The sequence below is a fragment of the Apteryx mantelli genome, chromosome 9 (assembly GCF_036417845.1).
Source record: "Apteryx mantelli isolate bAptMan1 chromosome 9, bAptMan1.hap1, whole genome shotgun sequence".
Classification (NCBI taxonomy): Eukaryota; Metazoa; Chordata; class Aves; order Apterygiformes; family Apterygidae; genus Apteryx; species Apteryx mantelli.
In genome coordinates this window covers 30535467-30548683 of record NC_089986.1, presented here as the reverse complement: position 1 = coordinate 30548683, position 13217 = coordinate 30535467, and the positions used below count along the sequence as shown (strand labels likewise).

Here is a 13217-nt window from a genome sequence, read left to right as displayed (position 1 = left end):
AAAATGGATATATCTTGGTATTCCTTTGCTGATCTTTCTGGTCTCTGGCTCAGGGGTCCAAAGCGCCCATTTAGGCAGGAACAGCCGGGGGAAGAGAATGCAAGTGGTGTTGTAGAGCTTGATAGCACAGTCCTGGGTGGCACGGGAAGTATCCACCTGCCTGGCCCTGCTGAGGAATTTCCTTCATTAGTATCTCCTTCCCATGAAGTCACCCATGGTGTGTTGAATTGAGCTGTGAAATCACTGTTCTCCATTGAGCATCTGGTCTCGCTTGGTCCCTCTAAGCAGCCCCGCTATGATGGTGCAGTAAACTGGTGTTTGAGGTTGGGTTTGCATCCCTGTTGAATTCGGCCCTAAAGGGAAGGGCAGATGTGGGTTGTGAAGAGGGTGGATTACTTCCACCTTCTGAGATTCAGGCTTCGGTTTTCTTGCTGTTCTGAAAAACCAGCAGCGCTAGTATTATGCAGATCTCCATAATTCACTTGGCATATCTGGGCCTGGGGATATTTCCTTTTGTTTCCAAAATGTAAGCACAGTGGAGAATCACAGTGTCACCGTGGCTGTGTGGTTTACCCGGGATGTGCCTTTCTGATCCCAGGAGTTACTCGAGTGGCAGCTCTGGCCTCCTGTGCGTTGCGCCGGGAGCTCCTCATTCACGCTGCGAACCTCTCCGACCGCCAAACCCTCCTCTCGCTGCCGCCTCCTTTAGCCTGGCTAGCTCCTCGGGTTTTATGGCTTTTTCTGTGCCATTTGGCCTCCAAGGTGCTATTCATTCACCTCCTGATACTTGGAGGTGCGTGCGTGCATGCGTGCCCCCATGGCATGCCCGCCCCGCGCGGCCGCCCTCCCTCGGCAGGGCCCGCAGCCGGGCAGGGCAGAGCAGGCTGCGGGCTGGCGCCGGGTGCCCTGCTGCCGCGGGGAGGACGAAGCCGGGGACAGAAGGGAGACGGGCTCCTCTGCCTCACAGCCCGGCCACGTCTCCATGGCCCTGCTGCCCTCGTAGCGCTGTAGGGAGCGTTGCAGCAAGGCCCCGGATGGACAACGCTTTCTGACGTTTAATTTTTCTGTGTGTGTACGTGTGTGTGTTTGTCCTGGGTTGCCTTCCACTTATAGCATTTCATTCGGAAATGACACTAGGTATTTCTCGCGCACTTGCTCGGTCTGGTCCCTCCTGCTTTTCTCTCTTTCTCCTTTGCCTCGTTCCTTTGCTTTTTGCTCTTTTCCCCCCTACCCCTTATGCTCCTCTTTTCCTTCTCTTATATCTTCCCTTTGGAGCTCTTTCTTCTCCAGTGGTCTGTGTCTTACAAGTGATCCTCTATCTTTACTCCTTCTCATGCGGTTGTTGTGTTTGCAACATGTTCTGAACCCGTGACTCTCTGTTCTTCAAATGTGGTGTCTCGAGTAGGGACGATCGCAGCTTATCAACAAGCGCAGTCAAACCTCCTTTACCAAGAGCCTCCTCCTGCTCCCTGGCGTCACCCAACTCTGGAGCAGCCCAGGCTCTTGCTAAAGAGCTGCTTGACCTTGTTGATGCTGCGTATCGATGAGCTGTGGTGACGTGTCTGTGTTGAGATGTTGCTGAGCCATGGCTTTTTGAGGATGCTCACACAGGAGCGGGGGAGGCCCGAGGAGGGTGGCTCCGGTTGCTTTTTGAGCATGGTTTTCCCCAGTCCCTAGCTGAGACCGCAGTAGAGCTTCACCAAGCTGGTTTGGGAGAGACCCCAGCAGCGGGAAGGGGAGCAAAGCCGGGGCTCAAGGAGGATTCCCACGTGCTGGAACTGGAGCTGCCTCCTGCTTCTTCCAGCCTGAATTTCTTGCCCCTCAAAAGCACAGTTGCTGCACTGCTCTGCCTGGCTGCGCTGTCCTTTACGGGACCCCGCAGATCCGGGCCCATGCCCAGCTCACCCCCCTCCTGCTGGCTGAGTGGGGCCAGGTCTCCTCACCCCATCGCCCCTCCGGAAGTGGGTACCGAGGCGCTGCCCTCCTTCGCCAGGCCTGGGAGAGATGGAAAGGGCGGTCAGGAGAGCGAGGCACCCGTGGTTGGGACGGTGGTAGCCAGGGCAGTCAGGGCAGAGCACGTAGGCTCGGGTGGTTTCTCTCAGTGTCTAGGAAGACACCTGAGGCCTGGCCGCCAAGTCGCTCAGCTCGGGGTGGTCCCCAGCCCCCACACGCACCCACTGGGGCTCCGACACGAAGGTGTCGAAGGGGGTGAGCCGAGGGGAACGACGCCTCGCTCGCTGGGGGGCTGTCCCCCGGCCAAGCTGCCCCGGGCCCGCTGCGAGGAAGGGTCCCCCGTGCTGCTCTCCCAGGGCTGCGCTGACAGCAACCGCCCGTGCTGAGCATCCTCCCTCCTTTCTGTTCTGGCCATCGTCATCCGAACGGCGACAGCCACTCCTCGGGGGCCAGGAGGCACGTTGTGCCGCGGGCTAGAGGGCCGAGACCTGGTCCGGAAGTGCCGGGGGGGTGGCAGCTAGCAGCACCCCTGCCGCGAGCACCGGGAACACGCTCCCTGCTCTGCCCCACAGGCTCTTGCTCCCTCTCTCCTGGCTCTCCCCTGTCTTTCCCTGCACTCCAGCTGAGTACCCCGTTGCCAAATCTTCCCAACTTCTCTGCTCCTCACGCAGTTCCTCCTCCTTAATCCCCCGAGCTGAATCCCTGGTTGGTTGGCTATCTCGATGCCGGGTTTCGATCCTTGAGGATGCCACATCCCTGCCCTGCTGTGCCTGTCCCGGGTTGGCTTTGCCTTGAGCCTGAGTCCTCGGGAGTGGCTGTCCCCATCTGTCCCCATGCGTGTGCATGTCCGTGTGTCCCTGCAGGCCTGCTGCAGTGCTGCGGGGGGGATGGCGTCTCCTTGTTCGCTTGCCTGGGTTTTGGGGGTTGTTTTACTGGCTTTCTGTTTTTTCTCTGCAGGACTTTTTACCAGTTTGAAACGGCGTGGGACAGCTCCATGCACAACTCCTTGCTGCTCAACCGCGTCACCCCGTACCGAGAGAAAATCTACATCACTCTTTCCGCATACATTGAGGCAAGGACCTCTGTGATTATAAGTCAAATGGGACCTGGTATCATCCCCACCGTCAGGGGTGCAGCCAGAACGGGCACTGATGTCAGTGGGGTGCCTGATTAGACCTGCCAGCGCTGGTGCTTGGAGTGCCTGCTCCTGGCTGATGCGTGCCAAGCAGCCCTTGGGGGGAACTGCAGAGCCTGAACTCCAGTGCAGGGCTGAAGGCACGTCTTGTAATCCGAACCCAAGAGGCCATTTCCAATTCCAGCCCTGGAGCCACAGAGCTCTGAACAGCTGTCTCAAAAGGTGTTTTTCTGGCAGCTCCCCTCTCCCTGAGGCCCCAGCTTGTTCCACATCATGGCAGTGATCCTTGCAAGGCTTTCATGTGGACTCAGATGATGTGCTGTGGTGCAGTAGTCGCCAGGGAAGGCCAAGCTGCCCTCACTCCCCTAGCAGTGGGTCTGGTCCAGCTTGGAGCAGATCACTGCAGGCTAGCGGGATGTGCTGTGCACTGAGCCCAGCACCAGAACAGAAACAGGAACTGAGGTTTTATGTTGTATCACACCTGGTTGAGGCTTACGGACTGCCGGAAAGTTCAGCTCCAGGCAGTCTCGGGAGTGGAAACTGCTGGGAACTGGGTGAGGGGAGCCAGAAGAAAGAGGGGAGAATGTCTGGGTTTCCAAGCCCGTGCATGCAACGAGGAGAAAGAGTTGGTTGTAGTCCATGGCAGAGGAGAGCTGGGGTGTTGTTTAGTATTCAGTGAGCATCATCTTGAAGAGTCAGTGTGCATTTGAGAAAATGTCACTGCAGGTTGTTTTTGTTCTAATTCTGCTCTCGGCCATTAACAGGGTGAGGAAGGAGGCTTCCTCTGGGCCAGTTCCCTGGGCAGAATGACAGCTTGGCACGGCCCAGGAAAACATTAAGTGAACGCTCTTGTACAGTGCCTGGCTTGCCTTTTGCTGATTCTACTTGTTAAGGAGGAAAGAAAGGCTTCTGCAGTCCTTTCTCATGCTACCTGCCCACAGTCTGCACCTGGGCCCTGGGACCAAGGTGCAGCTCTTCCCATGGACATTTGGGTGCAGTGGACAGCACGTGGGGACAGTGGGTAGGGGAGGACGCGGCCGTAGCCTTCTTCGAACTGTCGCTGCCATTCTCCTTTCTCTCCACCCCACTGCAGATGGAGAACTGCACCCAGCCTGCGGTGATCACCAAAGATTTCTGCATGGTTTTCTACTCCCGAGATGCCAAGCTCCCTGCATCCCGCTCCATCCGCAACCTCTTTGGCAGTGGGAGCCTGCGGGCCTCAGAGAGGTACTGTGATCGTCCTGCCTTTTTGTGGAAGGAGAGGGAAAAAGAGATGCTGTGAGCATCCAGGGGGACCAGAGTTGTCCTAGGGCTTCTCAGCAGTGTGGGCAAAATAGACCAGGGCTTGGCGAAGGGGCCAAGCTGGGCTCGCTGCTCCTGCTGCTGTCACCAGCTGGACGCGTGCTTTCTCCTGAAGGCTGAAGGCCGGCTGAGGTGTTTAGCTGTTTGCGCTCTCCAGAATTTCTCTGCACACTCAGTTTAGGTGCTAGGGTCCCTCTGGGGCTCTGGATCTTGTCACTTAGAAAAGGGAGCTGGACTGGCCCCCCGCACAAGAGATGCTGTGTAACAGCCGGAGCTGGCTGGGAAGGCTTCCCTTCAGAAAAGAAGGCCAAAGGGTGCCTTCTGGTAAAAAGAGTGTGGGTCTTTTCTCTCTTTTGATGATTTCTTTTTGTAATTTCTTCAAAAAGGAAAGTTAAATGTTTCCTTTTAAACTCGAAAAGACATGGGAGTGTGTTTTTTTGTTTTTTTTTCTGTGTGTGCAAAACTCTGGAGATTTGCAACAAAAAGAGACTCTTCTCTTTTGGCAAAAACATCTATTTGCCTCCAAAATCCAAGGAAGAAGGAGGAACAGAGGTCCATTTCAAGGGGGTTTTCTCTTGCTCACGGGGGAGTTCAGGGGTGCTGTTCCTGCTTCCTGGGAAGCCAGGACGGGCCCCCGCACAGGGCTGTCTCCCTTCCTTGTACGTCTGGGAAAGGAAAGGCATCTTTCTCCAGTCTAGCTTCAAGCCCCTGCAGAGCCATTCCCCTGCATATGTAACATCTTGTCCCCTTTTGCTTGCAGTAACCGCGTGACAGGAGTCTACGAGCTGAGCCTCTGCCGTGTGGCAGATGCAGGCAGTCCAGGTAGGTGCTGTGTCTCTGCCCTCGTGTTTGCCGTGGGGACCGGAGGCTCACGGCAGGAGCTGCTCCCCGAGGAGCAATGCCCGAGCTGATGGCTCTCTCTCCAGCTGTGCTTCTCTCCTGTCAGGCATGCAGAGACGGCGCCGGCGCGTGCTGGACACCTCTGTGGCCTATGTGCGGGGAGAGGAGAACCTGGCTGGCTGGCGGCCACGCAGTGACAGCCTCATCCTTGACCATCAGTGGGAACTGGAGAAACTCAGCCTCCTGCAAGAAGTAAGAGTCTGGCCTAGAAATGCCCCTGCTCCGGGGTAGTGTAGTCCTTAGGCTGAGACAGTGTAATCTGCAGCTCGCCCCTTGCCCTGTGGATGCCGATGAGAACATGGGATTCCCCACCTGGGTGTCTCAGCCCTCCCTGTTGTAGGATTGTAGCAGGAGGCAAGGGCGGGGGTACGCTGAAGACATTTGGCTCTGTCCCTCTTGCTCTCCTGTGCAGTAGTGTTAGCTGGGCCCTAACAAGGCTCAATGTTAATGAGCAGGCAAGTTAATGGAGCTTGAGAAGCATGTTCCACAAAAGGATGCCCTGACACTTGGCTGGGGGAGCCTGTGGGAGGATGGGACCGTCACTAAGTGAGGCTGTCTGCATCCAGGTGGAGAAGACAAGGCACTACCTGCTCCTGCGTGAGAAGCTCGAGACAACCCAGCGGTTGGGCCTGGAGAGCCTGTCCCCATGCTCTAGTGAGGACTCTGAGTCCCGAAGCACCTCCTGCGTCTCCTCGCCGCTCTCAGCCGATGGGGTCCCGGAGAGCAGGACCTCTCCCCCTGAGACCCCCAGCGAGAGGCAGAAGGAACTGGCTGTGAAGGTAATGTCTCACAGCAGAGCTCGCAGAGAGGCTGGCAGCCTCTCGGTGTGCAGGGCAAAGCCGAGCAGAGGTTCCCAGGAGGGCCGGGAAGCAGCAGGGGGTTGTGGCAGGAGAAAGCTCAGGGCAAGTGGGAGGTGGGTTGACTGAGCACTGCCTGGACGGCTCAGCGACGCGGCAGGGAAGGCCGAGGGGGTGTGTGCCTGACCCTCTGGCCTCCTTTTCTCTCTGCAGTGCTTGCGTCTGCTCACGCACACCTTCAACAGAGAGTACAGCCACAGCCACGTCTGCATCAGCGCCAGCGAGAGCAAGGTACAGCTGGCCTGGCATGGCCACCCTCCCTGGGGGCCATAAGGGCTGTGAGAGTGCTGTTTTGGGGGGATCTGCAGGGGCTGGGAGCGATGCACGGGCCCATCGGGGGATACCGGTTGTGCGTAGGCTGTGAGGGCACTGCAGCACAAGCATGGGCAGAGGGCACAGTGTGGGGCTGCACTCCACAGCCAGCATGTGGGATGGGAGCCGTCCCTGCTCCTGGGTGGTGGCACTGTGGGTGGCACTGCTGCCCTGATATTCCCAGAGCTGGTGACTCTCAGGACTGTGCCAGGAGAGGACTGCACAGCTCTCCAGATCATAGGCTAGAAGAAGGTCTCATCCTTCCCAGTATGAGCAGGCGCTCGTTTATTCTCCTGCCCTGGCCTGAGCAGTGCCCAGCTTAGGGCAGAGACTCCAGTTTGCACATCTGCTCCTCCATAGCTGTCCGAAATGTCTGTGACCCTGATGAGAGAACCTTCCATGCCAGCCCTTGGTGTCACCACCCTCACCCCCTCCTCTACCTGCCCGTCACTGGTGGAAGGACGCTACAATGCCATGGAGGTCAGGTAAGAAGGTGGCCAGGAGGTTGGGTTGACTCTCGAAAGTCCACTGAGCAGGGCAGCTGTATGGCTCGGACATGGTCCTGGCTGATGGGTGTCCCCCCTGGCCTTCACTCTTCCTACAACCCCCAGCCTCTCCTTTCCTCCTAGAACTCCACAGGTCTCCTCCAGGGCAGAGAGTCCTGAACTAGAGCCTGCAGTGGAAGGAGAGCAGAAGAAATCCCCAGCCCGCCGACCTGAGGAAGAGAAGGAGCCCCAGCGTCTGTTGGTGCCAGACATTCAGGAGATCCGGGTCAGGTAGGAGTTGCTAGGGCAGCCAGCTCAAGTGCTGGCTGAGGAGGGGCAAGGCAGCAGCGTCTGGCAGGGGACAGGGGACAGTGCCCTACCATTGCCACATCCTCGCGGTACTCACTCCAGCTGGAGCATCTGTGTCCCACTCTGACCTTGGCCCCTCTCCCCCTCTGCAGTCCCATCGTCTCCAAGAAGGGCTACTTGCACTTCCTGGAGCCCCACACCAACGGGTGGGTGAAGCGCTTCGTGGTGGTAAGGCGCCCTTATGTCTACATCTACAACTCGGACAAGGACTCTGTTGAGAGGGCCATCCTCAACCTGTCCAAGGCACAAGTGGAATACAGCGAGGACCAGCAGGCCATGCTCAAGGTAGGGGCACAGGGTGCCTGCTCTGAGCGCAGGGAGCGAACCCTGCCCCAGCACCTCCCTGGACAAGGGACTCATCTCAGGCTTTCCCCCTGCAGACCCCGAACACGTTTGCAGTGTGCACGGAGCACCGGGGCATCCTGCTGCAGGCGAGCAGCGACAAGGACATGCACGACTGGCTCTATGCGTTCAACCCTCTTCTGGCTGGATCCATAAGGTAATGAGGACGGGTGGGAGGAAAGGGGTGCATGGCTATCATTTACGTGAGAGCTAGGGTGGCCTTGGGGCAGAAGTGTTTGCAGCTGCTGTAGCCAGGGCTCTGCAGCCCAGCTCTTGCCCCTTGAGGGATCCTTCTTGCATATCTGGATCTTCAATGGGTGAAAATGGAGACTGGACGCAGAGCAGGAAATATACGTGCCCAGGCTGTCCATACCGCAGTGTCTCCTGATGTTAGGGCTCTCAACTTAGTGTTTTTCTAACAAGATGTCTGTTCCCAGCCCCTTTCCCAGCCTAGAGGCTCAAAGCTGTGTTCATTCACCTGTGTTAGTGTCCTTGGCCAAGCCTTGAGCAGCACTGGAGAGGGGAAGGCCCATCCTCGAGCCCTCACAGGCGTGTCGAGCCCAGATTTGGCAGCACTGGGCTGGAGGGAGTTGGAATCACCACTTGAGTTGAATGTGTTGTCTATAGGAAGTATCTGTGCTGCTGGAGCATTCAACAGAAGCCCAGGAAAATGGTGGCCTAGCACTCTCCCTGCCCTCAGTCCCTGGTGCAGTCCCCTTGGGAGCTGCTGTCCTTCACAGCCAAGCAGGGGGAAAGCACCCCCAAGCAGAGCTGTGCCTGGATAGGTTCTCAGCAGGCAAAGTTTGGACTACTTTAGTTTTGATTTTAGTTCTGCCTCCTTACAGTTACAGGGGATCATTCCTCCCCGCTTAAACACTTGAATCTAGAGCCAGATCATGGCTGATACAAAGAGGTGCTGTGCTGAGCTCAAAGAGACGTCCATGCATAGCAGCAGGGACACTGATCCGTGATTGTTTTTGCAGATCATCTTCTCTGCAACAGCAGGACTAGGGGCAGAGGAATAAATGCATAGAAACTTTTAGGCCCTGGGTAAAGAAACCCATTAGCCCACCGTCCCTCTAGCTCTGGCTGGATTCAAGCATCAGCCTGCATCCAGGACACTAATCTCTGGGGGACCTCAGAGCTCCCTTTCTGTGTCTCTGACTCCCTTTGTCTCTCGGTTTCCAAATCAGATCCAAGCTGTCCAGAAGGAGAACAGCCCAGATGAGAATCTAACCTGAAAAACACCCTCCACCTCATCCATCTGCCAACAGGATCAAGATTGCTGATTCTGTCCCAAGAGTCCCCATGTTAACGTCCGATCTCTCACACCATCTGCTGCCCCAGCTGTCTGCTCCATGGAAGGATCCGTCTCGATTTACACCTTCACGGGGGAAACTCATTTCTGTTTGTAGCTGCAAAAGCCTGGTCCCGCCTGGGCAGGATTTCTTGGGTGCATGTGATCTTCTGCCCATCCCCTCATGGGTGACCTTCATGTCACACAATCTATAACGCTCCAGAAAGGTTCCTTTTGGAGGGGAGGGAGCAAAGAGGGTAGTTTTGGTTAAAAGCTGGTCTTTGATCTACAGAGGTAGGAGTGTTGGAGAGTTCAGAGGTGGGAAATCAGGAGGAATTGCTTCCGCGTGAAGGGAAAGTGATAGTTTAGTTATGGGGATTTCCTAACTTATTCATGTTTCTACGAAAGATGGCAGGGTGAAATCAGGTGCCAGTAGTTTAAGATTATATTTATAAAGTATTTATTTCTATTTACTTCATAGAATCCCATAAATTGGGTCCTTGCCCCTGAACAACGCCTCCCCTGGGCAGGGGAGAGCCTTGGCGGTAGGCTGGTGTGAAGGCCATCCTGGGACCTCTCTCAGAGACACCTTCCCTGGGAGAGGTGGCAAACTGTGGAGGGCATATACCCCCATGGTGCAGATGTGCCTAGTGACTGCATAGCTATCGCCCCCTGCTCCCCATCCTTTCCCCCAACCCTCTGCTTTGCCCTCCAGAGCTTAAACTACTTTTCCCTTGAGCCGTGACGGGACACTGCACTGTCTTCCCAAACGAGGCAATTCCTACCTGCCCCATCTACCTCTGGAGGGGGGATCCATGCCATTTAGGATGGCCAGGGCACCCACACTCACACAGACAAGTCAACCCCCATGGGGCACCCTGCCCCGTGGGAGAGTTGCGTGTTGGTGGGGGTGTGTGGTGTGTACGTGCGCGTGTGTGTGCTGAGGGTGAGTGTGGTTTGGCTTCTTTTCTGCCCAGTGCCTGAAATCCAGTCCCGCTGTGCTTGGTGACTGCAGCCAGATGAGTGCTGGAGGGCCAGGGCCCAGGCTGACTCTCGCAGAGCTACGGCTGGGAGACAGGGCAGGGCCCTGACCCTGCTTCTCCCTGCTTTGGGAAAAGGAGGGCTCTGAAATGCTGGCTCTGGGGACAGCTCTGCCGGTCAGCTTGCAAAGGGGATGTTGTTCCAGCCCTGAGGAGAGGCAGCCACATGCAGGCTCTCACTATTGCTGGCAAAGAACCAAAAGCGAGTGAGCCATCCCTGCCACCTTGTCCTGGGCTGGGCCTGGGAACCCTGGGGTGCTTTCCCCCCTTTACTGCAAGACGCATACCTGTCCATCGGGGCTGCCTGGGGTCCTCAGGCCACGGCCTCCTGCCAGTTGGCTGGGGATGCTGAGGGAGAGGCCGGGACAGTCCCATCTCTGCAGACAATGACAGGGAGCACGTAGGTTTGGGTGGCTGTTTTCCAAGCTAAATGGGAAAGTTCCCTGGAGCTGGGATTCAAAACAGCCATCTCAACCCAGATGGCTCCTCACTGCCCTTTTCTGAAAGGGCTTTTATGTCCCTTCTCTTTCTTGCAGGAAGAATAGGCTTGAAGCAGATTGAATGGGCAGCTGAGAGAATGGTGTGGGGCTTTGGTGGACGGTGGGGAGGAGAGAGAGATTGTGGCTTCTTTTTACTTTTCTAGCTGACATTTTCTTAAATCTCTTCCCCTGTTCCAAAAGTGAACTCCCACCTTCTTTCCCACCCTGTCTCTGTAGATGACTTAATCTGCTGCTGTAGAATAGCTGTGCTAGCGTGGGAGACCTTCCCACAGCAGAGATGGCTTCACTAATAAGGTCTTCTCCTCCCTAGCAAAGACCTCACCCACCCGATGACCTGGCTGTCACATTTCTCACGTCCCTCCAGCAGCAGCTCTCTTTGTCTTGTTTGTCAGTTGTTTCGCCGATTGGGGGACGCTTTCCTTCAGGCCTCCCTGAGCAGCTGGTTGTGTCCCGTGCAACTCTGGGCAGGAACACGGGCATCTTTCTCCGCGCGTCTCCTGGGTCCTTTGCAGGGCCCCGCTTTGCTGTCACGCATTCACAGCTGACCTTAATTTGCACAGCACGGCTGCGCCTTGGTTCTCTGTGGCACATCTCCACGCTGTCTGTTGTGTGTTGAATGCTGTGTGTGTGGTTCTGAGTGGAGGTGGTCTCTCCATGCTGTTTTCTCCTTTTTAAGCTTGTGTTGTGGAGGCAAGGACACGTAGGACAGGGGTGGCAGGGGACCGAAGACATCACATGCATACAGAGGCTTGCAAAGCCCTCCTTGTTGCTGTGCTGTGGTGTGAGCTGGGGCTCTGTGGCAACCCCATGCAGCTGCCCTGGCCCCAGCCTCCCCTCCGCTCAAAGGGACCATGTGTGTCCAGGCACCATTTAGCTTGGCTCTTGTCATGCAAAGCTTTTTGGTTTTCTTCCTGAGCCCTTTTTGGTTCTGCCCAGCCTCACTCTGGCACCTTGGACATTTCATTCCCTCTCACAGATCTGAAGTCACCACAGGGCTCAACCCCATGCTCCTTCTGTATTCCCCTTTTCAGTGTCATTCCCGCTCTCCCAGGCAGGCAGCAGCTTCATCATCCAGGAAAAGCTCTCAGTTTAGCCTTTTCCCTTATAGTCAGTTTTAGGCACCTGGAGGTCGATTTGTGTCCTTTAATGAAGGAGAAATGCCTGCCTGTGACCCTGTGGGTGACAAAAGGGCTTAAGCCACCCTGACTGGAGCAGAGCTCAGACTGCGAGCTAAGCACAGGCACAGTCTTTGCTGAACAGGGCTTGGCTGCTAAATCCAGATTTCAGATAGAGCATCCCTCCTCTTAGGAACATAATTGGCCTTAAATCCTCAGGGGAGGGGAGCAGGGCTTTCCTTCTCCATGTCCTGTCCTGTCCTCCTGCTCACCAGCCAAACCTGCTCTTAAAGAGCTGATCTGCCTCCAGGCAGCCGTGACCGTAGCAGCACACGGTAATTTCTGTTGTGGGCTTCATTAACACCTACCAGTTCCCCCATAACAGTCCTCCTGCCTTCACTGTGCTTTGCATCAGGCCCTTGGCAAAGACCATGTTGGTACAAGCCCAAATTTTAACATCATTTACAGCCACAGGCTGGTTAATTGAGACACCAAGTTCCCCAGGGGAGAGGAGAAGGCTCTTCTAGGGTGAAGGCAGCTTCTAGTGGAGATTAGGCCTTCCCATGGAGACAGGATCTGTGTCTGCCAGGGACCAGACATGGGTTCACTGGAGATGTCAGGAGAGCCAGTGCCAGTGCTGTGTCCTCTAGGGCAGCTGCCTGGAGAAAGGGGCTGTCAGCAGTCCTTGGGAGGGATCATGGGTGGGATCGCGCCTCAGGTCCATGATCCTGAGGCACGTGACCTGGGTGCAGAGGAAAGCCTGGTTTCATCCAGTCAGAGCTGAAGTGTGCCTGAGGCCAGCAAACCTGCAGAGCACACAACTCAGCTAGATGAGGGAACCAGGGCCCAATCCAAGACCTGCTGAGGTCAAGAGGAATTTTTCCATTGACCATACCTGGCTCTGGAGTGGGCCCTAGCTGAAAAGATCTGGTGTTGAGGAGTTAAGAAGAAATGCCTACTCACAGGATGCCTTTGGCTTCACTGTAAAATGTCCCAACACCTGCAAAGCGCAGCTCACAAGGGCTATTTTTATCATATTACCAGTTATGTGGCTTCTCTCCTGCTGTCACCACATGCTTTCTTAAATTTCTCAGCCCTGCTGGGGAGCCCACTCTCCACCTCCAGAAACTCAAGGTCCAATTCACACCCCTGCCCACAGAGAAGTGCAGAATTAACACCACTTATCTCCTTTATGAAACAGGAAGTCAAGATTTAGGCACGACTTTTAGCCCCCATCAGAACTAAGGCATGGAAACTTCATGAGAAGAGCAAGGGAAATGACCCAGCAATCCCTTGCAGGTGATCTGAGGGAGAGGGATTGGAAAACCTGCCAACAGCCGAGGGCTGAGCTGGCCGCTTGGAAGGATGATCACTGCTGAGCTTGACAGAGCCAGCCTGGGGAAACTCAGGCCTGTGAGATGCAATGGTGTCACTCGGGTTAGCCATGATGGGTAGGAAGCGAGGGCGAGAGGCAGCTTCATTGCACAAGTGTCACTGGCTGCTCCTTGGCCAGTGCAGCCAATTCTCTGACTGTTTTTTGTCACTGATGGAGGCCCAAGGTGGGGCCTCTGCCTGAGATGACTCTGCTCAGACAAACGCAAGGTGTTCAC

At 56.0% G+C, this 13217-nt stretch overlaps 1 protein-coding gene across 1 annotated transcript in view; it reads left to right on the top strand.

The window, feature by feature from the left end:
• The window catches only part of KIF1A (kinesin family member 1A), a 60184-nt gene extending 50813 nt beyond the window's left edge, over positions 1 to 9371 (top strand). The window contains exons 39-50 of the mRNA XM_067301495.1: positions 1114 to 1137; positions 2911 to 3025; positions 4182 to 4315; positions 5151 to 5212; positions 5337 to 5482; positions 5857 to 6069; positions 6301 to 6378; positions 6820 to 6944; positions 7089 to 7235; positions 7406 to 7598; positions 7694 to 7812; positions 8849 to 9371. Of these exons, the coding sequence (XP_067157596.1) occupies positions 1114 to 1137; positions 2911 to 3025; positions 4182 to 4315; positions 5151 to 5212; positions 5337 to 5482; positions 5857 to 6069; positions 6301 to 6378; positions 6820 to 6944; positions 7089 to 7235; positions 7406 to 7598; positions 7694 to 7812; positions 8849 to 8891 (1399 nt within the window). The 3' untranslated portion in view covers positions 8892 to 9371. The remainder of the gene's footprint in view (positions 1 to 1113; positions 1138 to 2910; positions 3026 to 4181; positions 4316 to 5150; positions 5213 to 5336; positions 5483 to 5856; positions 6070 to 6300; positions 6379 to 6819; positions 6945 to 7088; positions 7236 to 7405; positions 7599 to 7693; positions 7813 to 8848) is intronic.
• The last annotated feature ends 3846 nt before the right edge of the window (positions 9372 to 13217 follow it).